This window comes from Photinus pyralis, unplaced genomic scaffold (assembly GCF_008802855.1).
Source record: "Photinus pyralis isolate 1611_PpyrPB1 unplaced genomic scaffold, Ppyr1.3 Ppyr1.4_LG1, whole genome shotgun sequence".
In the NCBI taxonomy this organism is placed as follows: domain Eukaryota; kingdom Metazoa; phylum Arthropoda; class Insecta; order Coleoptera; family Lampyridae; genus Photinus; species Photinus pyralis.
Genome location: NW_022170249.1, coordinates 38,038,650 through 38,064,740, shown reverse-complemented (window position 1 = coordinate 38,064,740; position 26,091 = coordinate 38,038,650). Strand labels below are relative to the sequence as shown.

At 34.9% G+C, this 26,091-nt stretch overlaps 2 protein-coding genes across 5 annotated transcripts; one reads left to right on the top strand and one right to left on the bottom strand.

Moving 5' to 3' along the window:
* Positions 1-1,129: 1,129 nt before the first annotated feature.
* On the top strand, positions 1,130-10,738 carry LOC116182635. The gene is made up of 3 exons (XM_031503180.1): positions 1,130-1,343; positions 1,693-2,577; positions 10,609-10,738. Exons 1-2 carry the CDS (start codon positions 1,217-1,219, stop codon positions 2,568-2,570), a joined length of 1,005 nt encoding a protein of 334 aa, XP_031359040.1. The 5' UTR covers positions 1,130-1,216; the 3' UTR covers positions 2,571-2,577; positions 10,609-10,738.
* Positions 10,739-19,615: 8,877 nt separating this feature from the next.
* LOC116182603 lies at positions 19,616-24,102 on the bottom strand. Of its 4 annotated transcripts, none has more exons than XM_031503159.1 (7): positions 24,014-24,102; positions 23,757-23,969; positions 21,146-21,351; positions 20,658-21,080; positions 20,370-20,608; positions 20,058-20,320; positions 19,616-19,721 (listed from the first exon to the last, which is right to left on the bottom strand). In XM_031503159.1, exons 3-7 carry the CDS (start codon positions 21,336-21,338, stop codon positions 19,688-19,690), a joined length of 1,152 nt encoding a protein of 383 aa, XP_031359019.1. In that variant the 5' UTR covers positions 21,339-21,351; positions 23,757-23,969; positions 24,014-24,102; the 3' UTR covers positions 19,616-19,687. The 4 variants fall into 4 exon arrangements, 3 of the variants coding, with proteins under 3 accessions (XP_031359019.1, XP_031359013.1, XP_031359022.1); XM_031503153.1 differs by having other exon boundaries at positions 23,757-23,959; positions 24,014-24,082; XM_031503162.1 differs by lacking the exons at positions 23,757-23,969; positions 24,014-24,102 and adding an exon at positions 21,399-23,726.
* Positions 24,103-26,091: the final 1,989 nt, after the last annotated feature.

Sequence of the window (26,091 nt, the reverse complement as noted above, 5' to 3'; positions counted from 1 at the left end):
ATGTAGTTACTATGACAACAAATATAAGGCATGTTGGTAACAATACATTTTTGTTATTCTGACAAAGTTCAATATTATTAGGACAATAAACTCTATACATCATACATTAGGAGTTTTATAATTATTACTACAAAGTAGCACATTACAGGTAATAAAATTTTTGTCGGCCGTTAATGAAAATGTTGTTACTATTATGATAATGCTTTGAAAAAGTTATTAATAAAATACTTTTTGTAAGAGTAACAAAACCTTTCATCTACCAAATAGAGATAAAATTTTTGTTAAACGTATCTATTTTTTTTATTAATTTTACGTATAAATTTTTCTGAGTGTATATTCGAGTATAACGTCAATATGATTTCATTGTATTTCCTATTTTTAAATTATACTGCAGGTATAATAAAAAATACTATAAGATACACGTGTATAATTGGTCTTTAAAGCACTTGCGTCGTGCCCTTAAACGCGTTGCGCGTGCTTTAAAGACTTGATTATACACTTGTATCTTAATATACTATTAAAAACACGGCTACAATAGTTTTTCGTGATTTTCTCAAAACTAGTTTTACTGGACATGTCTGGTTTTGAATAGACGCTCCTCAGTTGTTATAAGCACATATATGATGCACAGTTGAAACAAGAAAATCACGTTTTTCGGTTCTTGGTGCGGTCTCAATACTTACCTCTGCCAATCACATTTTGAGCGGAACCTACAGGTTGAACGCCGCATAGTTCTTCTAAACAGACCTTAAGACTTCTTGGTAGATTAGACATGGTTGCTCTCACTTCCAAGTGTGGGCGCATTAGGTTATTTGCTAAATCCTCAAGAAATCGTCTTGTCAACACTGCCTTTTCAGGATTATTGGCGGAATATATCACCATAGATTTGATGCCAGCAATAGTTGAAATTGAAATTTGATAAAAAATAACCATCGGCCACAGTTTATCTACAGTATCTACCCCTCCTTTGGTACTGTTATATTCAGTTAAATTTGCTGGCTTCTTCAAATTCCCACTGTTCTTATCAATTTCGTCATTATATTTCATGTCTCGACCTTCGAAGATCAAAGTGGTAGTCTCTCTCTATCCTGCTTGAACCACGCGATTTAAAAACAAAAAGCGGGGGAACGCGTCCTCTCTCCCAGGGTACACACGCTTTATATTCACTTCTCTTTTTCGTGCGCTGCGAACCAGTCGCGCTTGTTTTGTGTGCAATATGGGAAAACATAAAAGAAAAAACGAGGAAGACTTCAAACAACTTAAGAAGCGTCTCAAGATTTTAGAAGGTCAGGTGAAAAAGAGGAAACGAGTTCTAGTTATGGCCTCCGATTCATCAGATCAAGGTAATTTTGTTTGTGCAGGCGGTTACTGAGTAACCTAACCTATACATGCACGCCTTCGACTGATCGCCTTGCTGAAGTTAGGCGATGCTGCAGTTCTATATTTAGAACGGGCCTGATATTGTTTGAAACAGTTATCAGAGGGTTCGTGGAACCTATTAACCTTGTTGCTTTTGCACCATTCTGGTTGCATATACGAAATTATGTGATTGAATCACAATAATTTTGTTATAAAAGGAATTTTCCTTTTTCGAGGTTACGTACGTGATACACGCACACTCGTAAATTATGTGATTGAATCACTACCTTTTAATGCTTTAAGTTTGGCTCTAATTTTGGTCTTTTGCTTTAGAGGATTCTGTTCATGATCATGGGGAAAATTTCCATACGGAATTAATTTCGAATGATCAAGAAAACGTTGATCCTCAATTATTATCTCTACTGGGAGAAAAATCTTGCACAATTTCGGATGTCGGTGAGGCGATTCACCCCGAATTGGTTCAAAGATGGGAAGACCTTATAAAATCTGGATTAAACGAAGAGATAATTAACGACCTGGTTACTAAATATCCTTTTCCGGAAAATTGTGTATTTATTAAACCGCCAGTACTTAACCCCGAAATAAAAGCCACAATTTCTGAGGCAGCTGTGGCTAGGGACTCTCGCTTGCTTAATAACCAGAAACAACTATGCGCTGCATGGATTGCTAACGCGAAGGTTCTTAACAAGATTTTAACCTCCGACAACATTCCAGTAGAATCAAGAATGTTTATGGCGGAGAATATTAGCAATTCATCACGGCTGTTATCGAACCAAATTTTTGTACAAACAAATATTCGACGATCTTTAGTTTCAAACCTACTGAACGAGAAACTTAAAGACACTCTTCAAAATTCAGTGTCCGACAACCTCTTATTTGGCAGTACTCTGATAGAGGATATAAAATGTGCCAAAGAAGTTCAGAAATCGAAATCTGACCTTCAAAAACCCCCCAAGGTGAGAGATAAAACAAAACATTTAAACTGGAAGGGTCCAGCTGCGAATTCTCAGAGAAGCTTTCCCCAGGCTGGACCAATGAGAACCAGGGTTGCTTCTCAAACCGAGAGATATCGGGATCTCCGAAAAATGGCCTTTCCTCAAAAGAAAATGGGCAGCAGACATCCATTTGTACGAGAGAAAAACCAAGACAAGACAAGACAGACTTATCAACGCAGGAGCAGATTTTATTAGAAAATGAGGTAAATTTACCTTTTGCTGGTAGACTGAAACATTTTATAGGTAACTGGCAAAATATTACTAATGACAAACGGATTTTGTCTTGGTTAAATGGGTATAAAATTCCTTTATTTGGAAATATTAAACAATCATGTCCTTTTAAAGTACCAAATTGGTCTACTCAACAAAAATCAAAGCTTCACGTTTGCATTTACGAAATGTTATCTTTGGGAGCGGTGTCGAAATGCTCGCCCCTGCAGGGCCAGTTTATTTCACCATTTTTTCTAACACCTAAACCAGATGGTTCGTTTAGGTTTATATTAAATTTAAAACATTTAAATTCATATATCAATAATGACCACTTTAAGCTAGAAGACTATAAAACGGCATTAAATTTAGCCACGTGAAGTTGGCCCCGCCCAGTGAAAATATTTGAACAAAATTATAGGTACGGTTAGTGCTACGTTAGTGCTGTTTAGTGCTGCAAGGGTAACGTTAGTGCTGCTATACAAAACGAAAAAAATAAAAAAAATCGGGGTGGGGCCAACTTCACAGTCAACTTCGCCTTATCGAAATAATGTAGGTATCCTCGGTTAGTGCTACGTTAGTGCTGTTTAGTGCTGCAAGGGTAACGTTAGTGCTGCTATACAAAACGAAAAAAATAAAAAAAATCGGGGTGGGGCCAACTTCACACTCAACTTCGCCTTATCGAAATAATGTAGGTATCCTCGGTTAGTGCTACGTTAGTGCTGTTTAGTGCTGCAAGGGTAACGTTAGTGCTGCTATACAAAACGAAAAAAATAAAAAAAATCGGGGTGGGGCCAACTTCACACTCAACTTCGCCTTATCGAAATAATGTAGGTATCCTCGGTTAGTGCTACGTTAGTGCTGTTTAGTGCTGCAAGGGAAACGTTAGTGCTGCTATACAAAACGAAAAAAATAAAAAAAATCGGGGTGGGGCCAACTTCACACTCAACTTTGCCTTATCGAAATAATGTAGGCTTCCACGGTTAGTGCTACTTTAGTGCTGCTCTACTAACAAAAAAAAACTTTTGCCAACCTCTGTTAAATTTGACTAACGTATAACTTCCATGGAGATAATTGTCAGTACAATTGTTTCCATGGAGATTAACTGTCAGTTAAATTTAACAGAGGTTGGTAAAAGTGGCCCTTAATTGAATAATATGTTTGTCTTGGGTTAGACTACGTTAGGAATTTTGAGTTTTCAGTTAGTTCAAGGTTCAACACTGCTTTATAAGTGTTAGCTTCAACTGACCGTTTTCGAGAAAAATAAAAAAAAACGAGAATTTTCACCTTTGACCTTGAATAACTTTTTTTAGCACACACGGGATCTATGGGGACTGGCGTACCCATGGTCTCCACAAATATTTAGCTATGTCGGAGTTTTTCTTATTTGAAATGTCTATTTTGACCGGACTATAAATTAACTGCAACACAGCATTAAATTAGCCGTTTTGTTTGCGATAATTATACCTAAAAATATTATGTTTAATGAACTTAAAAAAGTACTTTTGTAAGCTATTTATAAGCCGATAAGCGCTAAGACTAAGCTAAGACAAACTTCTTCATTTTTGTTAACTACATACTCCCCTAGTCCTTATATGCGAATATGAGATGCATTTGCTTTGATATAAATTCATTAAGTTATTATATTATGTCACCTTGAGTTCATGAATCATAACGTAATTATTGTTATAACGACAGATCAGCGTAAGTTTATATACCTAACTTCTTGTAGGTTGGATATTGAATGAGATTTTACAACATATTTTGTGTAATTACACTAACAGTTACTATGTGCATACTACATACTATACTTGCCTGTTTTGCAGATTTTTTTCAATACTTCACCTTTAAGAGTACCAGTTCTGGTGGTTGTAAAACTGAATGTTTTAATCCCTTTTCTGCACAAATTGTCACGTCCTTTCTATTCGGCAACATTGTTCTACACCATAAAAATGTTATACACTATGGATGCAACTTCCTGTTATTACAGTTTTGCTTCTCAGCGCTAAAACTGCAAAGCATTTGTTCTGAAGTGTTGTATTAGTTGAGGTCTTCTATATAACGTTCATATATACACTTTACATTCGATCTTAATGTTCAAATAATCGGTAAGTAATTGTATACAACTCATTAATTTAAATTATACTTAAAGTGCGCATCACTGGGTGAATTACTGAGATGCTTACACAATGAAATCACTCTGTTATCAACCTATTTTCGGCACTGTTATATCTGACATAATTATTTTTTGCTTACCTTATTACCGCACAATTTTGCAAAGACTTGCAACCACCACAATTAAAGCACAAACTATAACTCTACACAAACGATTAAGCTTTTAAAATTATGACTCTGTATAAACCTAAAGTTTACTTTGACGATATAGTCGAACAGTTTTTTGCAATAAATGCATTAGCTTCTGCAAATAGTCCAGTTTTGCTACACTTAAGGAATAAACCATTTTGTTTGTTAGCAGCTTGGTTGAAGTAGTTGACTGTTTTTTAGGTTCTTATATAAACAATGCCCCGAAAAAGCACTGTTCCAAAGGAGTACTTACGCGAAGTGCTTGAAACTTACGAAAGTATTTTTCTCCACGAGATTCCTGTTCCCAGTGATGGTGTATGGCAACAAATACAATCGCTCCATGCTATACCAATGACAACAAAGGCCATTTATACATTTGCAAAGAAAGAATATAAATGTGCAGTAGAAGCACCAAATATAGATCAAGAACAAGATAAATTGGGCGAACAAAGTGCAACTGATAGCGACAACGACGTAGAAGATGATCAACAAAAACATGGGTTGAAGTTTGTGGTAAAAATATCATCAGCGAAGTGGAAACTTATAAAACCGATAGTATCAGAGTATAACAGGACCGATAAGACAAGAATAAATAAAACAAAAAAATATGGAACTTTAAAACCGGGGATATGGACCGATGTTATAAACGATGCTATTTACAAAAAGAAAAATTTACCATGTAGATTAATGTTTAAGCGATCTAAAGTTGCTATAAGAGAAACTTTTGATACTTACGTTACCTTTTGGGCAAATTGCAAAGAGTGCAACGCAATGATCGTAGGTAAAATACAAGAAATACCAATTCCAGATCAAGATGTTTTGATTGAATGTTTTATCACTGGAAATACAAATGTGCAACATTCAAACAAGAAACGTCACTTTGCTGGCGAAACAAGACAGGCAGTTTCAAAGCATTTAGCAGAAAACAAGGTGTCTGTAAGCTATTATCGTAAGATGCAGATATCTGAACATGATATGGAACTGTATGAAAACGAACCTAAACATTTTCCATCCGAATCGGTTCTACGAAAGGCGAAAAGTGAATACCAAGAGAGTCAAAAATTAGATGTAAACCCCATACGCGCAGTTTTGCTAATGAAATACAGTGAAGCGTATAGCAACTGCATAAGGGATATTGGTCTAGACAAATTTCATGTATTTTATTGGTCAATTAATCAATTAAGAGTTTATAACAAGTATTGCGAGACGGTTTCGACTTCACAAATATCAATCGACGCAACAGGGAGTCTAATAAGAAAGTTGGACCGGCCAGGAAATAATAAATCAGGACACATATTTTTATATTGCGGAGTTATTCATTTGCAAGAAGGTTCAAGTGAAACTCAAATTCCCGTAGTTCAAATGTTATCTGAGAAGAATAATACAGCATTTGTTAGCTACTGGTTAAAGGAATGGATACGTTCTGGGGCTAAAGTTCCAAAACAGTGCGTCTCAGATTTTTCTTCAGCATTATTAAGCGGAATCTCCAATGCATTTACGACATCAACTACTATTCATGAATACCTAAATAACTGTTTCAGTGTTGTGTTTGGTCGTACACAACAGCTGCCTGAGTGCTACATACGTACAGATGTTGCGCATTTAATTAACTTTGTGAGGAAATGGAAATGTTTTCAAGGAAAAACAAAACGACACCGCGATTTATATATACGTGCTGTTGGGCAGTTGGTATTTTGTACTGACTTTAACAAAGCTGAAGAAATTATTAAATGTGTGCTCTTAATATGCCAAAGTGAGACGGAAGGGGTGTCAAAAGATACGAATAATTTAACTCTTTGCGAGATTAAGAAGAGATGGTTGAAAGAATCACAAACTGTGGAATATAATGTATCAAAATTTGCAGAAGCCTTTGACAAGTCGGAAGACGAAGAAGGTATTGATATCGTGCATGACCTGTGTGATGAGATCGTAGATAGTTTTCCTGAGTGGGTAAATGTATTACGCATGAACGTTGCCGAGACGTTGGAAGACTGTGGAGATCACGACAATCTTCACTATTTACCCTCCTTAGTAAAACCATTTTGCGACTTATGCACCAAGTTACCACTATGGACAGCCATAATGCAACCGTACTTTCAATATGGTAAGCTTAGTGCTAGTAGTGCATCTGTAGAAAGTTACTTTGGAGAACTCAAAAATCAACTCTTCACCAAAGGACTTTCTACTGTGGACCAGTTTTTGTTGACACACATTCAATTGAATGAAGGATCAATGATTATAAGCAGCGCAAAAAGCAGCCCGCTTCCGATGAAGATGTCAACACGATCTTTATCGCCAAACAGTGAAGAACTCCACGCTACGGAAAACTGGAAAGGCAAAGGATCCCACAAATCTAAAATTAAAGCAGTGTATTTAACACCTGCATTAAACACTACATTCAAAGATAACCCTAAATCGTTCTGTAAAACTATAAAGTGCGGGTTTCTAAAAAATGGCAACAGTTTTGACCTAAAAAGTATTCGTGTCGGTGGAATATCCTATTCCGTAACAAACACGTGCGCCTTTGATAGTGTAGTGCAGGGTTTGGCAACAGCCTATTGTGATAGTGAACATTTTAAAACTCTTTTTGATGAACACACTAGTGACTTTAATGTTATTGTTAAGAACGTGTCTCACAATAAAGTAAACGTCGGTACGTACGCATCTCGTTGCAAAATCCTTAAAGACATTTTTGATCAATGTATTTTATATACAGGTGTCGTACATGTAGATTGAAATTGTAACATTACTTACATCATTTCAAAAGTAATGCAACCAACGTACACAGAAACAAAAAATTGTTGTTCTTCTGATACTAACAGTAGACATTTCTTTTACGTTACGGTTGACAGCAATATTTTTTCTGAATGTGTTGCAAATTTATCACTTGCAATTGAAACTCCTCTACGAGATATAGAAAATAAGAAAAAATGTTGTAGTAAACCGTACGTAAGGGAAATGGGAAAGTTCGGACACGTAGTTGTTGATATTCCTACCCTAAATGGAGAAACCACGTTGATTGAAATGTCTTTAAAAGATATTCCTTTGTCTATTACATTATTTGATTGCACATTTCAATTAAAGTGTGTTTGGAACTTCATTTCTCCTATGAACGGTACCGAAATAGGTCATTACACTGCATTTTGTAAGAGAGTCGTAAATTTATATATATATTCTTACTGTGATAGTTTCATCATTACCTGTTTGTCATAAATCTTAATGTTTGTTTGTCTGTTTACAATTTGACTTGTCTTATCCATGTACTTAAATGGCCAAAAAGATGAAATATATATTATATTATATTATATTATATTATAGAATGGGAGTTATATGACGATTGTCAAGCAGGATCTCTTGTAATTAACCAAAATAGAACTGTTACACCGCATGCTCTGTTGTATACAATATAAAATATTTTTTGTATTGTGTTTTTCCTCGTTATGCATAGCAGTACCTACAACTTTAGATAATTTAACATTCTTCGCTGACACCAAGGTTAGCGTAAAATTATATCAGTGTAGTTTACCCTAATTTTTTCACCTTTTCCATTTAGTAAATGAGTACAAACTCACTCGCCGCGGCTCGCGTGGCGTAGTTGCGTGAAAGCTCGACTTCGCACAGCACCCGTGTGTGCTAAAAAAAGTTATTCAAGGTCAAAGGTGAAAATTCTCGTTTTTTTTTATTTTTCTCGAAAACGGTCAGTTGAAGCTAACACTTATAAAGCAGTGTTGAACCTTGAACTAACTGAAAACTCAAAATTCCTAACGTAGTCTAACCCAAGACAAACATATTATTCAATTAAGGGCCACTTTTACCAACCTCTGTTAAATTTAACTGACAGTTAATCTCCATGGAAACAATTGTACTGACAATTATCTCCATGGAAGTTATACGTTAGTCAAATTTAACAGAGGTTGGCAAAAGTTTTTTTTTGTTAGTAGAGCAGCACTAAAGTAGCACTAACCGTGGAAGCCTACATTATTTCGATAAGGCAAAGTTGAGTGTGAAGTTGGCCCCACCCCGATTTTTTTGATTTTTTTCGTTTTGTATAGCAGCACTAACGTTACCCTTGCAGCACTAAACAGCACTAACGTAGCACTAACCGAGGATACCTACATTATTTCGATAAGGCGAAGTTGAGTGTGAAGTTGGCCCCCCCCCGATTTTTTTTATTTTTTTCGTTTTGTATAGCAGCACTAACGTTACCCTTGCAGCACTAAACAGCACTAACGTAGCACTAACCGTACCTATAATTTTGTTCAAATATTTTCACTGGGCGGGGCCAACTTCACGTGGCTATTAAATTTGATTAACGAAGGGGATCATTTTATCAAACTAGACTTGGAGAAAACTTATTTTCTCATACCTTTGGCCACTGAAAGTAAAAAATATGTAAGATTTGTTTTTGACGATGAACTTTTTGAATTTAATTGCCTCCCATTTGGACTGTGTACAGCTCCATATGTTTTTACGAAACTGTTAAAACCAGTGTTGGCAAAATTAAGACTACAAAATTTATTGTCTGTAGTCTATTTAGATGACTTTTTATTGTTAGGTAGTTCTTCTGGAGAGTGCTTATCGAATTTTAAATTAACGTCTGCTTTACTCGAAAGTTTAGGGTCTGTAATAAATTTTAGCAAGAGCGATATCATTCCTAAAACAAAATGTACCTTTCTAGGATTTGTTTTTAATTCGTCAAATATGACTATTTATATTCCAGATAGTAAGAAGCAAAATTTGAAGAAGTTAATTTCCTTATTTGTTAGTAAGAAGCAATGTAAGATTCGTACGCTTGTAGGAACACTAATATCAATTTGTCCAGCTATACGTTACTCTTGGCTTTTTACTAAAAGATTAGAAAGGGAAAAATTCCTTGCCTTAAAAGGAAATAATTACAACTTTGATAAAACAATGTCTTTAACTAAAGAGGTGAAAATTGATCTTCTGTGGTGGTCAAAAAACATTTCGGTTGGGTATAATCATATAAGAGATACGGAATACAAGTTAGAGATTTTTTCAGACGCCTCTAGGTCAGGCTGGGGAGCTGTTTCTAATAATAAGACTGTTCACGGGTTTTGGTCGGAAAAAGAACTTTCTCATCACATAAATTATTTAGAACTTTTGGCAGCCTTTCATGGACTGAAAAAGTTTGCTAAAAATTTTAAATTTTGTAATTGTCTATTAAGAATTGATAACACAACGGCGGTGGCATATATAAACAAAATGGGAAGCATTCAATATCCCCATTTAAACAAATTAACTCGTGAAATGTGGCTTTGGTGTAAACAAAGACACATTTTTATAAAGGCTGTATACATTAAATCAGCAGACAATGTTACCGCTGATCGTGAATCTAGAAGAGAAAACCCAAATATAGAGTTTATGTTAGCAGATTGGGCTTTTGAAGCAATTGTTGATAAATTAGGAACACCAGAAATCGATTTGTTTGCAAGCAAATCAAATAATAAATGTGTTAATTTTGTAACAATTACAACTGATGCTTTTACCATTTCATGGGAAAAAATATTTTTCTATACATTTCCCCAATTCTCAAATAGAGTTATTATTAGAATATTGCAAAAAATAAAAAAGGAAAAAGCAAGAGGCATTGTGGTAGTCCCACTTTGGCCAACACAAGCATGGTTCCCATTATTTCAATCTCTACTTGAGACAGCTCCAATGTATCTTGAAGCAGATACTAATTCTTTTCATTTTTCCAATCGGACGATTCACCCATTGGCAAAATCAACTACACTACTGGCCGCAACTTTGTCAGCAAGATTTTCGAAAACAGGAAAATACCAAAACCTTCAATTAACATTATGATTTCATCACTAAGTACAGCTACCATAAACCAATATTCAGTACATTGGAAAAACTGGGTATCTTTTTGTTGTGCACAGAAGACAACTCCATTTAACAACAAGGTTAACATGATCATAGAGTTTTTAACAAACATGTTTCATAATAATAGTTCATACACTTCTATTAACACAGCTAGATCGGCTATATCACTCATTACAGGAAACACACTTGGAGAACACGAGAATCTGAAAAGATTTATGAAAGGAATTCATAATCTAAGGCCAAGTAAACCTAAATATAATGACACATGGGACCCAAAGATAGTTCTCGAGCATTTGCAAACACTACATCCCAACGACAGTATCTCCTTAGAAATGTTATCATCAAAGTTAATAACCCTGATATTACTGTGCACAGGACACAGATTACAAACATGCTACCATATCAAATTAGATAATATAAAGTTTTCAGATCAAGGTGCTACCATTTACATTACAGATCGTATTAAAACTTCTGGACCAAAGAAAGTACAACCCATTTTAGTGTTACCGTATTTTAATGAAAATCCAAATTTATGTGTGGCAGGAACCTTAAAAAATTATATAGCACGAACAAAAGTTCTTAGAGGAAAAGAAAATCAACTCTTTATTTCTTTCAAACCACCACATAAAGCAGTAACGACTCAGTCTTTAAGTAGATGGGTAAAAATAATATTTGAAAAAAGTGGAATAAATTGTAAATATACACCATATAGCATAAGACATGCATCCACATCTTTAGCTAAAAGACAAGGAGTTCCTTTAGAGCTAATTAAAAAAGTGGCGGGCTGGTCACCAATCTCCACCACATTCTCAAAATTTTACGACAGACCTTTAGATAATAACGATAGATTTGCAAAAACCGTTTTGTCATCGCAAATGTAACCTTTTACTTATCGTAGATACTAAGTTTAGTTTTAGTTATAAAACTAGCGATATTGTCTTTGGTTAATTAGGGTAGGATTTTTCGTTGTGGAATCTTATTATCACACTTAATAAACGTTTTCTCATGTGTTCTTGTATATGTAGCGATTATTTCGGACATAAGCTTATGAACACAATTTTGCACACAAAAGTTAAAACAATTGTCTTATAAACTTTAAACAACTACCACTTTGATCTTCGAAGGTCGAGACATGAAATATAATTATAAGATCAAATGAACTTACCTGTGAAATTTGATCATAATTATATGAAGGTCTCGACCGAGAAGATCACTCCCACCCATCCCACACCCTAGGAAGCGACAATTGTTTTCCTTTGCATAAGTGAATATAAAGCGTGTGTACCCTGGGAGAGAGGACGCGTTCCCCCGCTTTTTGTTTTTAAATCGCGTGGTTCAAGCAGGAAAGAGAGAGACTACCACTTTGATCTTCTCGGTCGAGACCTTCATATAATTATGATCAAATTTCACAGGTAAGTTCATTTGATCTTATAATCATAATGTAGGGTAGATACTAGTAAAACATTTTTATTTTGTTTTGGTATGCGAGTATAACGCAATACTATGCATTCATTAGAATACCCAAATATACTAGTTCGTTCAGGACGTTTACACGGTTTGGAAAACTCTAAAGGTAGTTCCTTTTTATTTTTTCTAATGGTTCCAATAACTGTAAGTCTATGATTCTTCAACAAATTTTGCACAAGTGGTATGGACGTGAACCAATTGTCCATTGTCACATTCCTTCCAGAGCCATAAATGTGATGACATAGCCTTAGCACTACTTCCATTGCCGAGTTGGAAACTTTGTAGGGTATTTGTATTTGTATTTATTTAGCATAATATAATTATTTATTGATATAATGAAAAAATTGGCAACAATCACATAAGCCAAGGCTCGTGCGTGATGGGTAATCGAGTATATTACATGTAAGTACACTAATACAAAAAAAAAGAACAAAACAAAAATATAGATCACGTTTGCTTGGAGTAAAAATCCAATTCTACTCCTAATAGCCAATCCTTAAAACTTTACTTAAAAGCATGTAGGGTCTCGCAATTTTTTAAATAGATAGGCATTTTATTATAGAGCTTAACACCCAAGTATAATGCATGATGATGGGCATGCGAAGTACTCGTTTTAGGAATTATTAACGTTTTGCTTCTAGTATAATGTTCATGGGCAAGCACTTTATATGTATCTTTGCGCTCAAAAGTAAAAGTAGCAATCTTTTGCAGATACAATTGTCGAATCGTTAATAATCCCGATTCAGCGAACAGAAGATTGGTAGGGTAGCGATAGTCTTTACCCATAAGTATTTTAATAATCCGTTTCTGTAAAATTTCTAATTGATGCAAATAACAATCTGCTACTGCACCCCATCCTAAAATGCCGTACATAATAACCGACTGTACTGTAGCGTAATATACCACATTTAAAATTCGGATGAAATCCAGATTTCTCAATTTTAACTTTACGCTTGCAACACTGTGCATATCAGCATTATTTTGACGCTACTGCGCTCTTAATATTGTCATTGCCATCATTGTTAATCGCCTTTCTCAAGGCGCTTTTCCAACGATTGATTCCACAAAACGTTGTTTTACCTCTGCAAACTCACACCATTGGGTGACACAGAGAGAACGTGTGACTGAAATCCGAAAGATTCTTTCGGAGAGACCACCACCCGAAGCAGACACACCCCGATCCGGGATTCTCGACCTGTGCTTCAAGCACACCGATCACTCCCCGACATCACAGACCCCCTGTCCCGAACTTGAGACAGAAGATGGCAGACCAGGAACCTCAACAGGAGGTGAATGCCCACGCCGCTCCTCAAGGCTACGGTGCAAGGAGCGCCCTAGTGCCACGCCCTCTGGAAAACCCCGAGATGCGACTGCACTTTGGACGTATGAACGCGACAAGGCGAAGAATTACTCTTAGAGTAAACCCCGCCCAGCTCACGAGGATCTTTGAACGTACCTACCAAATTTTAGAGGTTACACTCGGAGGAATACTCCAGGCCCCTATAACACAAGACGATTTTCTTCGTATGTGTAGGTCACTCCTCTTAAAGAGGCTCCAAGATCTATCTGAGATCCAGAATGGCGCGAGACCAGCTAACATCCTACCCATCACAAGGATGCTGAAGATCCCACAGCCCATCGGTGAATTGTTATACGCGTTAGGACCATACTTTTGTCCAATAAACGGTATACAATACTTCGTGTCTTACCCCCTGCCCCAGCTGCCAATCCCGCTAATTGGTATGCGCTCGACGCAAACATACTGTCGAACTTCAAACGTTTCATAGAAATGTGTTCCGACAGATACTGTATGGTCGACTTTCCTCGTCAATCTGAGGACCAAGGGCAGCCACTACACTTCGTGGCGAAGGAGGAGGCGAATAACCTTGGCTCAACCAGAGCCGTACTTAACGCCCCACAGCCATCAGATGGCTTCCTACGCTTTGTTCACGAAGAGTTTTACGACGAAAACGGACCAGTTTTCGCTAATTGCGACCTTCTTATGTCAACAGGATTATACATTCCTGACATAATCACGAGTTACATTAACTCGTATGTCAAACGTGTTGGTGCTTAACATGGACACCTCACCTCGTTTGCCTACTTACCGGACATGACATTTATTTTTTGTTTTATTTACTTGTTTGTTCAATATTGATAACGTCAATTCATGACGTAGAAATTTATTTCATCAAAACTTCTTTATACTTTTAATTTGTTAAAGAGTACCATTGATGTATATGAGTTTTATACCACCTTTCATGAATTCCGATATTTTCAAAATACATCCTTGTCAGGTAATATTGGTTTAAGTAATTTAATTTTGTACGTTAACAATCTTATTCGTTTAGTTACATTGTCCACATGGGCTTTCCATCGTAAGTTACAGTCAATTCGGATACCTAAGTACTTAACCTCAGAAGCTGCCATTATGTTGTGATCACATATACAATTTAGGTAGTTTTGATTTAAACAACTAAATGAATGAATCAAAACGTTATTGAAAGGAACTTGGCGATTTATTAATGAAAAATACACAAAATAAGTTTTCTTTAAATTAAGAGACAACAAATCAGAGTTTAGTTGGTGCTTGACGTGGGCCATGCCATATTCCATTTTTAAGCGTAATGTCTCATCATTTACCGCATCAAAGACCAAAACTGTATCGTCAGCAAAGGATACAATTCTAGCCCCAATATTTAATTTAACCAGGTCGTTGATATATATCAAAAAGAGAATTGGGCCTAAAACCGTTCCCTGAGGAATTCCCATTTTAACATGTACCTCGTCACTAATAACCTTATTTACCATGACTCTTTGTTTTCTACCTAACAAATATGATTCGATTAACTCATTGGCATTTAGCTTCTGACACAAAATGGGATGGGAAACAGTATCGAAGGCTTTCGCCATATCTAGAAACACAGCTACAGTTTTTTTTATTTTGGTCTAAATGACGGTACAGACAGCGCCGGATTAACAATGGGGCACTTGCCCCAGGGCGCATTTTGAAAAGGGGCGCAACATTTGGATTGGAACAAATAGTGTTAACTATATTAGGTAGCTAATAAACATTTAAATGCCTCATATCAGTCATATCAATTTTCAATTCTTATTAAACATTAAACTTGAAATTTAAACCTGGCTACTGAAGTACTGACTAGTCTCGCACGCTCAGCACACATACATGACACATTTATAAAAAATAACACGTATTATGTATCAAATGTCGCCAGACGCTAATGAATGCGCCTTTGTTTTGAAAATGACCGACGAAATCAGCAAAACATTCGATTTTCTTCTTACACAGCGAGTTAGAATTATTTTATAAGTCCTACATCACATCACTCTACATGGCAAGGCAACCAATTCGTCCTTTTCGTTCTTTTAAAGTTTTAACGCGTACCGGTACAGTCGTGGAATTATAATTTGGTTCTAAAAGTTCTAAATTTATAGACATATAATCCGAGCTAAATCAACGGCTAGCGAAATGAGTTTGCATAATATGAGTGGTGCTAAACGGCGTAAACTTGCAAAAGACAAACGTGATAAATTAGAAAAATTTCTTGTTAAAGTGCCTACATTAAGTGCTTTCTTTTCAAACGAGGATGCAGGGGCTCCTTCAAATTCAACATCTACAGCAGCCATCCTGGGAGATGATGCTGCTGCTAATAATCCTGATAATGTAGTCGAAGTTGGTGTAGATCAAACTCATTTAAAAGGTATGTCTTTTTCCTATTTGTTTATTATACTTAGCATGGGTATTTCGCAGCGGATCAAGATCATACAAAAAATGATTCTGAAACTGAGAGTTCCGAAAACATATTTCCGTATGAAACCGTATTAGAAAATAGTACTATAGTAGTAAATGATCCGGCTACATGGAATTTAAAATTAAATAATAATGAATTCATAGAAGGAATATTGCGACACCCACCAAAACAAAATTTAGATTACTTTGACTTTAAGAAATCGAAACGGCAATATTCTACAACGGCTAGATACGCTTCAAAAGATTTATTTTTTACAAAACATATTAATGGAGAAACAATTCGTCGAGACTGGTTACTTTACTCCGCCTCCATTTATAAAGTTTTTTGTTTGCATTGCACATTATTTAGTACTTCGCGAGACTCGTTTTATGTAAATGGCTGGAATGACTGGAAACACGCAGAAAGGCTTGGTGAACACGAACGTTGTGAAGAGCACAGACACAGTGTAAAAGTATATGTAAGTCGCGCTACTTTATCGAGTAGGGTGGATAGTGCTGTTGAAAAGCAATATTCAGAAGAAAGGCAATATTGGAAAAACGTGTTACAAAGGATTGTGGAAGTTATCAAGTTTTTGACGAAACAAGGCTTAGCATTACGTGGCACTGTTGAAAAGTTAGGCGAAAGCAGTAGTGGAAATTTTTTATCTGCATTGGAACTATTGTCAAAATTTGACCCTTTTCTAAAGACACATCTAGAATCCAAAAGTAATAAGGGAAGAGGTAACGTCTCATACATATCGAAAACCATATGCAACGAAATTATCGACCTTCTAACCACAATGGTGCAGGAAAAAATTGTATCAGAAATAAAATTGTCAAAGTATTATTCCATTATCATTGATTCCACTCCGGACGTTTCACACACCGACCAGCTAAGCTTTGTAGTACGGTATATTTCGGAATCTGGCACGATCGTAGAACGCTTCTTAACATTTCTAGGGAACGTTGGTCATAAAGCTGCCGAAATGGAGAAAGCTGCATTGGAAACTTTAAATTCATTTTCTCTGGATATCAAGGACTGTAGAGGCCAGTCATACGATAATGCGGCCAATATGTCTGGTCCATATAGTGGACTACAAGCACGCATAAAAGAGTTGAACGATTTGGTATTCTTCATGCCCTGTGCAGCCCATTCTTTAAATTTGGTTGGTACAAGTGCTGCCGAATCGTGCTCATTTGCTGTTAATTTTTTTATGGTGGTCACCGAAGTTTATGTTTTTTTTTCTTCTTCGACAGCACGGTGGACGATTTTGAAAAACTGTCTTCGCGAAAATAAAGATAATCCTAAGAATGTGCCAAAGCAACTCTCAACTACAAGATGGTCTGCTCGAGCTGATGCTAGCAAGGCTCTGCATGAAGGATTTCACGAAATTATTAAAGCTTTGGAGATCATAAATGGCGATAACGGTCACAATCCTCGAGTGGGAGTACAAGCATCTGGAATATTAAAAAATTTAAAGAAGTTTGAAACCTGTTTTATGATTTGCTTTTGGGACGAATTGCTAACTAAAATTAACAGTACCAATAAAACGCTGCAAAAAGAAATATTAAATATTACAACAGTACTAAATTTATATGACTCTTTGATAAAATATATAACCTCACTCAGAAATATTGAAAGTTTCGAAATGTTTGAGAAAAATGCTGAAGCTTTGTGCGGAGATTGCATCTATGAAGCGGACACAAAAAGGCCCAAGATGAGAAAATCCCGTCCAGATGAATCCAAAATGAATGAAATCGTTTTCACAGGTAAAGAACATATGCTGTATAATGTTTATTATGTTATAATCGATAAACTTGTCTCGGAACTGGATAAAAGAAAGAAAGCATACAATGGTGTCACTGCTCCGTTTGATTTCCTAAAAAATTTAACCACGCTCACGGATTCATCTATCCGGGAAATGTCTGCCAAATTACTTGATATTTACAAATCCGATTTGGATAGTAATTTTCCAGAAGAGTGTGTTCATTTTAAATATTTTATTCAATCTGTTTGCGTTGATTCTAGTGCTGTTAATATCTTTGATATGTTGCCCCTCATTAGGAAAGAAAACTTAGTTGCGACGTTTCCTAATATTGACGTCGCTTTAAGAATTTTATTAACTTTGCCCTGCACGAATGTCACTGCCGAAAGATCGTTCTCGGTCCTTAAACGGATAAAAAATTACTTAAGAAATAGCATGAGTCAAGATAAAACTACTAATTTGTCCTTACTATCTATAGAAAGTGAAATAATGACTAGTTTAGATACTGATGTGATAATAGAAAGATTTTTGTCAAACAAAAAGAGAAAAGTAGTTTAATGTATGATTTTGGATGATTTGTGATGTTTTCAATAAAAATTTACGATCTTGTGATTGTGTAATTGATAACTTGTTTATTACTCCCCTATCACAATAAACGTGCAAAGAAATATAAATTTAAATATTTTCGCTGTATTAATTTTTTTATAAAGGTACTATGCATGGTTAGGTGAGTTGGGAGATGGGTGTGCGTGTAGGGCGCGTCTATGAAAATGCCCCTGGGCGCATTTTAGCTTAATCCGGCGCTGGGTACAGAGTTGATGTCAATTCATAAATTGCATCGCTGGTACTTACATTTTTCCTAAAACCAAATTGGAATTCCGATAGAATTTTAAGCTTATTAATGAAATCTATTAACCTAGTTTTAAGACACTTTTCAATAATTTTACTGATGCTACTTGTCAATGCGATAGGACGGTAGTTGCTCACGTTACTCAGTTCACCATTTTTAAAAATTGGGATAATTAAAGAATTCTTAAAAACTCCAGGAAATTTGCCTGTTTTAAAACAGAAGTTGATAATATGACCAATAGGTTTGCTTATTATAGGACCAACTTTTTTAATAATAGAGTTTGATAATCCATCAATTCCCGGGGAGTAAGAGTTGTGTAATTTACGGATATGGTTTTCTATCTCCACTTCAGTAACTGGTGATAAATAAATTGTGTTGGGGTTTATGTTGGCAGAATTTAGCATCACTCTCTCAGCCGGGTAACGATCAATGTTTTCGGCCATAGTAACCGCTACATCTCTATAGTAAGTATTAAAAAAGTTTGCTTTACACGCATCATCAGTAATTATCTCCCCAAATATGCCCTTAATGTTCCCCAAAGGCCTTCTAGATTTGAAACCGTTAGTCATCTCATTAGTGACATCCCACGTCTTTTTTAAATTACCAACCATTGCCTTGGTGAAGTCTGTTTTTGTAATAATTTTGTTTTGTAAGAAAATTTCTATAATACTTGTAATACTTAAATAAATCATTGTTATGAGGATTGCGCAACAACATTTTACTCAGTTTGTCCCTAATCCTCAATGAAGTCAAAAGACCGTTACCCATACAGCACGGTATTGTTTCTATAATATTGCAGATAGATTTCTTTGTAAGATATCATATATTTCTGAAATATTTGGAAAGATATCTGAAACATGGTTGAAATATTTATAAATGGCAAAATGTTCTTGCAATGTAATATAACATGCAACATTTCAGAAACATGCATAGCAAATATTTCTCATATGTTTTGTTACGCTTCTGAAACATACACATGAAACATTTAAGAAATATATTAGACACAAAATAGAAATATTCATATATTGAGAAAATACAAAAATGTACCTTCTATACTAATACATATTATAAAATATATGTACTTAAGTATATAAAAATTGGGAACATTAACGGAATTGATTCATTCGTTGTCTTGCTCCAATCCTTTTTGTTTCCTGAAAGAGAAGAACACAATGTTTAAGAAGGTTGAATAAATTAACAAAGTTAATTCTGACATCTACAGCGTTTCATAAATATTAAATAGACATTTGGACTTATTAACCACAAAAATTGCATTGGTTACAAATTCTGATGAATGCACACCGCAGTCTGAATTTAACAAATAATGTTAATTGAACACAAATGCAATCTTTAAAAAAATTAAGTAGTAATACTGTTGAAGGTAGCAATCAAATTGTAGGAATATTTTTATGCACAAAATGCACATATCAAAATCAAAAAAACTAAATGCCTTGTTACAATGATGTTGGATATATTCAACTGAAATTTACCTTTGTTCGCGTGATAAACGCAAATTGGATTGAGGTAGCCAACTTCCAATTATTGCTAGGATTTCCACCTCTGTTGTTCCAGTTTTCTGTTTACGTACAGTATCCACAATTAAATTACATGTATTTAAACTTTTGAAAATCTTCTTTTTCTTCTTACCATGTAATGAGAATAAATTTGCAAGGGAATTACTAAGAATTTTTTTTAATATGTTAACAGTTATGCTCTGCACATCGGTACCCCCAACTGTACATAATGTTGCAATCTACAAATAATCCCTGTAATATATGTAGAATATAAAAGCTTCTACTTACCATTTTATTAAAAAATGTATCGTCTTTTAGGTTCTCCTCAAAATTCAATAAATCTACTTCACTTGTTAACGGAAACATTTTGTTAAATTCTTTTGCTTCCATGCAACTTGAAGACGGTGCTTTTGCATTTCCCTCACCTTGTAGATTAGAAACACTCCGCTCAATTAGAGTTAACCTGTTTTCTATAATTTTTGTTATGGAAAGAAGTGTGTTTAATTTCATTAATATTTCATCCGTCCCTAAAAATAACTTCATGTTAAGGGTAAAATACAATAATTAACTGTATACCTCTGATAGAAACACGGGTATTTGTAACCGAAGAAGGAGTACTAGCCCTTGACATTGACATGCATTGTTGCGGAACAGAATTTCGTATTGGCAATATTTCATCATCAGCTGTATTGTTTTTCCTATTTTCCACAAGGGTAAAATTTGCAGAAGAAGGGAATGGTGGGAGTTTTGATGACATTTCTGGACATGCTTCTACATCATCTTCATCCGAATCTAAAGGAGATGGGCGTCGTTTTTTTTCCTTTTTTCTTTCGTTTGGAATGAAGCTTGGAGTGAAGTGATCTACATCAGATTCATCAAATTCATCAGCTACCTTGTGGTGTCGTGAATGCCTTGTTTTTTTGAGTGATTCATCAGATGTATCTATATCAGACATTTCCAAGGCTAGCTTCAATTTCTGGACGGCTCTTTGGTAAGTATCTGCATTATAACATGACTCTATTAATTTAACAATCACATTTAAACGTACCTAACCTAACACTTATCGGCATGACAAAATATTTTTAAAATTTTGTATTGGACCCAATTTTTCTCAACGTTTGCTTTGGACAAAACCAATTTATGTAGAGTTAATTTATCAGAATTCATTGGTGGCCAGTAACACATGTTTTCTCCAACCAACCATTTGTCTGGTACTACTTCCACACCATCTTCAAATTGAATTATACTATAATTCATATTAATTAATTGCCTGTAATAAAAATAATTTACATAATTATATGCACTTCAATAACCTACCTTAATATTACAGTGTTATAGGTATAAACATTATTACTTATTCTTATGCTAGTATCCTATCTAATCAATCGAGTGTAAAATTGGAACTCCAACATATGAATCGCCTTTATACGGCAATATCCATAGTTTTGCTTTTACAGAATTTATTGAAGAAGACACCCTTGTAAAACTTGTAGATAAAAGGAAAATATTTAAACATTCTGATTTGCACGGAGATGTGTACAAATTTCCTTCTTTTGTAAATAAATATCCTGTTATCGTGTCATCTTGTATTTGTTTAATATGTACAATATTCTCGTTGTCCAACAATACACAACAATCTTTCATATTGGAAAGATCTAGGAAGCAATTCTTAATTTTATACAGGCTTGATTTATTTGATGATCTGTTATTGCTTGAAAAATTTAAATTTTCAATTTCATTGAACCGACGAGCTATTTGTTGAAGAGGTTTCTCATTTTTTCGGATATGGCTTTTAATGGTTGACATAAAATTTTCAAACCTAAATGCACTAAATTCATCTAGTGCTCCGAAGGTTCTAACATCCCCACTAAGGTGAGACAAATTATGGACATTATGAGAAATATTATGAGTACCATAAATGAGCTCGAAGGATTTAATAAAATGTTTTAATAGATTTTCAGCATATTCGATATTTTCTTCTCTCAAAATAGAAGCAGGGCAGCAAAGGATTCTTATTGCAACATGCAATGTAAGAAAATTTAGATAAACATCTCTATTCAATTTGGATTTTAATGCTACAGGACCTATATATAAAAGAAAATTTCGTAATTCAGTTGCTTTCCAATGGTGTATATCTGACAATGATCTAGGTTTTCTAGAAATTTCCAGTGGTACAAGTTTCTTACATGACAGAATGACTTTTGAAATTTCCTGAAGTGTACGGGATGATAATTTCACACCAGATTGTGGTTTACCCTCTATCCAAAATAACAGCAGCTTTCTGACAACACCTAAGCACACTAAATGCATATAATCTAATGGCACTCCGCTTACTGGTTTGAAATTAGGTATTTCTAGTAGCACAGTTTTAGATAAATAAAATTCATCATCCCCATTTTGAAAATAGTCATCAACGTGTCTTAAACGGGCGTTAGAAGTTTGTGGAAAGCACACTCTGTTGTTCAAAAAAGTTCCCTCTATTGTGCACTTGGTACAGCTACTATATCCGGTATGACCCTTGACGTTTAAAACAAATGATTTTGCTGGAGCATCACAAATGAGTCCGGCAACAATAATGTTATATTTTTTTCCATTGGCATAAAAGCCATTTGTGACGTAATCCACTGCTTCCTCTACAAACTGTTTTAGGAATTCACTAGAGGATTGCGGTTTTTCATAGCCATGAAACAACCCTACCACAAAGACCTTTTTGGTTACATTTTCCGAGCACAATATTGGCCACAAGCATGCAGTTGATGAGCGAGAAAGGGGCAAGCCATCTATATTAATCAGAAGCTTAATATTGACTACATCTCCAACTATACCCTCAGTAATATTTTTTAATGCTCGGTTTAAGCCTAAGTGGACATAATTTCCAGTAGAAAATTTACAGATTGCACTTTTACGTGGCGTTTTCAGCAAGGTTCTTGCATCAATGGGTAATTTACAATCAAAGGTTTCATTTAAAATTTTTAATAATGCTGAAAATGCATTTTGATTGATGTTGTAGTTCAATGCCCAGTTTGCTAGCTTGACTTTAGCAGTATCACTTTTACAATCGGGGTTATTGGTTTTTGCTTCCAATGTGGGCTCATTAAAAGGTTCATCAATATGAAATAATGGCTCTTCAAATCGAGCTTGGAATAGTTCGTTATACAAATCTTCCGGCAACTCATCAATATTTTCACCAGAAGTACAAGGTGAATTTACGGGGTTGTCACACACTTCTGATGTTAATGTATTATTCGAGGTATTATCACAGTTACTTTGATGCTCGCTTTGATGCAATTGTAAGTCTTCAGTATCAAATGTACTTGAGTAAAAATGATTGGTAGAACTGCTACTTTCAAAAACTTCGTTCTTTGTAGACAATTGACCACTGTGATCCGAAGATTGTATGCGATTTAAATCAGAACGTGTTTGTTTCATAATTAATCTTCGTGTATGTTGGGTAGACAAAGAAAGGTTAGTTTTCAATTTGGTTTTTCGACTCATTTTAGAATAATGGTATCTAAAACTATAAACACTGTTAGAAGATTCAAATGTCTACAATATGACTTGCATGTTTCCGTGATAGAAATAATAATAGCCCATCCTCCATTTTTAATTTGTATAAACACACGCTACTCGTTATTTATCTAACTTATAGGTAATAACTAAATAAAATACACTTACCACCAAAACTTGCTCGATTTGTTGTTATGGGCAGTTAGCTTCCGCAAATAACCTCTATAAATATTCCAAAATCCAAATACACGTACACTTTGCTTCAAGCTTCATTAACGTGCATCACAGACCACCTACACGTGCATTAATTGCTTTTTTGGATAGCTACTTTTTTAAGGTTATATTGATGTCAATAATTTCAGAAGTGCAGACTGTAAAAAACTAAAATCACTAATTCACGCGATACGAAACGAAGATGTACGAACCTACGTATCTTGAACTTGATCTTTTCAAACAAAAATGTTACACGATCACTTCGGCACTGAACGAGCTTTGAATATAAACTAGAGACATGTTCAAAATTATATTAATTTTTTGTACTTCGACAGAGTAATGACGAAAAATTACATAATTTTTTTATTGTTGTTTTTGACATGTTGCCGAAATATTTGGATACGTTTGTTAGAAATATAACAATTACACGTTTCGGTAAGATATCCGCAACGTTGCTAATGCAATGTACGCTAAATGAAGGATTGACAGGTTTCTGAAACATATCTGAAATGACGTGTGCTGTATGGGTAGTCATCCAAGGTTTAAGCTTTCTTAATTTACAGGTTATACGTTGGGTATATTGAGAATTTTCCATATACAATTTCAGCTTTCCTATAAACAATTGGGATGCATAATTAACATCTTGTGAATACAGGATTTCTTCCCAACTATCACCACGCACCAACGATTGAAATTTAGTAATGTCAAGCTTTACTTTTATTTCAAAATTATTTGTAATTGGTTCATGCTGGTTTGGTTCATTCCTTTTAATTATCAGTATTATAGGATAGTGATCCGTAATGGAAGATTCTAATATCACATGATGCACATGTTTTACCATATCTATGCTGCATTTAACAAAGACATGGTCCAAGCAAGAGGATGAGGTTGTCGTTACTCGTGTAGGTTTGTTTAGGTACGTTAGGTAACCAAATTCACTAAGTAAACTTAGGTACGAATTAGTAATGTTATTGTTAATATGTATCAAATTAATATCTATTGGTGTCTCCAACTAATATCTTAATATCATTATTAAACTTAGGTAAAATACGCTCAAGATCCGATAAAAATTCTAAATCATTGTAGGATGGCGGGCGGCATATAGCTGTAACTCCAAAAGACAAATTATTTACAGCGCCATCTATGTCAAAAATTTGATACCTAGCTTACCTTCTGTTACATGAATCGTGTGTCTAATTGAGCTTCTGATATAAGCTATAACTCCATCATTTTGATTATACTTACTGTTATTATAATACAGATTATAATCCGGCAAAGCAAATATCTCCAAGGAGTCCAAGCAATTCCACGTTTCTGTTAAAATGATGGACGTCAAATTGTGTTTGTAACCCATCAAGCTGCAATAACAACTCGTCAAAATTTTTGTTAACACTTCTAATATTGACATGATAAACAGAAATTTGATTTTTCTCCTTACCAAACGTATGTACTTAAGTTACAAATCATTGTACTATTGCTATTGTAATTAACTTCCGATAAGAAATCATTTAATAAATCCATTTTAATTCAGGTGTAATAGGTAATGTAGCTATAAAAAAAATAAAAGTTAATTATTAATGAAAAATTAAATCGATATTTCCCAAAAAACTTAAATATATATTAATGAATACAAAAAAAAGAAAAGTTCAACAATCCCAATAAGAAGAATCATGACAACTTGCAGGAGTGGGCTGAATCAGTTTACTTTAGTTAAGTCCATGATCTTTAACACCTTATGCACTTTATCTTTCACCTTTACGTGTATCACCGTGTTGTTTGTCTACAGGTTCCATCAGGCTGTTGGCCTACGTATACCTCAAATGCACTAGTACAAAACATTTTAGCGTCACAAAGTGCCAACATTTTTAAACCGTATTTGTTTGGTTTCGAGGGTATATATTGGCGGAAACTACAGCGGCCCCTAAACGCGGGAAGCATTTCATCCACAGTTGTAAATGCGGAAAGATGATAACCTTCCTTACAGTTTTTTATGAATAAGTCAAGGATCTCTCGAATTGGAGCCAGTTTGTCGATAACACGTCTTTCTTGTCGAGTAAGAACGTCGTCAAATCTTACACAGTAAGAAATTAAGTGGCAAATTAGAAAAAAAAAGTTGTTCCCACAGGTCTCCATTATTTCTTTGCAAATTTGGCACTAATTTAAGTGGTTTACTTTAGGTAAAGTTGAAATAAATGAAATGTTAATTTTACAAATACTCTTTGTAATATCACTGCAAATAAAAAGTTATTTTAACATAAGCTTATGACAGCAATTGCAAAAAAATATTGAA

Excerpts from the sequence above, each read along its gene's own strand:
- LOC116182635 (XM_031503180.1), top strand. The coding sequence starts at position 1,217 with ATGGGAAAACATAAAAGAAAAAACGAGGAAGACTTCAAACAACTTAAG. Across the intron at positions 1,344-1,692 it reads CTCCGATTCATCAGATCAAG|AGGATTCTGTTCATGATCAT; the intron begins GTAATTTTGTTT and ends CTTTTGCTTTAG.
- LOC116182603 (XM_031503159.1), bottom strand. The coding sequence starts at position 21,338 with ATGAATTATAGTATAATTCAATTTGAAGATGGTGTGGAAGTAGTACCA. Across the intron at positions 21,081-21,145 it reads AAAAATATTTTGTCATGCCG|ATACTTACCAAAGAGCCGTC; the intron begins ATAAGTGTTAGG and ends GTTATAATGCAG. Across the intron at positions 20,321-20,369 it reads ATACATTTTTTAATAAAATG|ATTGCAACATTATGTACAGT; the intron begins GTAAGTAGAAGC and ends GATTATTTGTAG.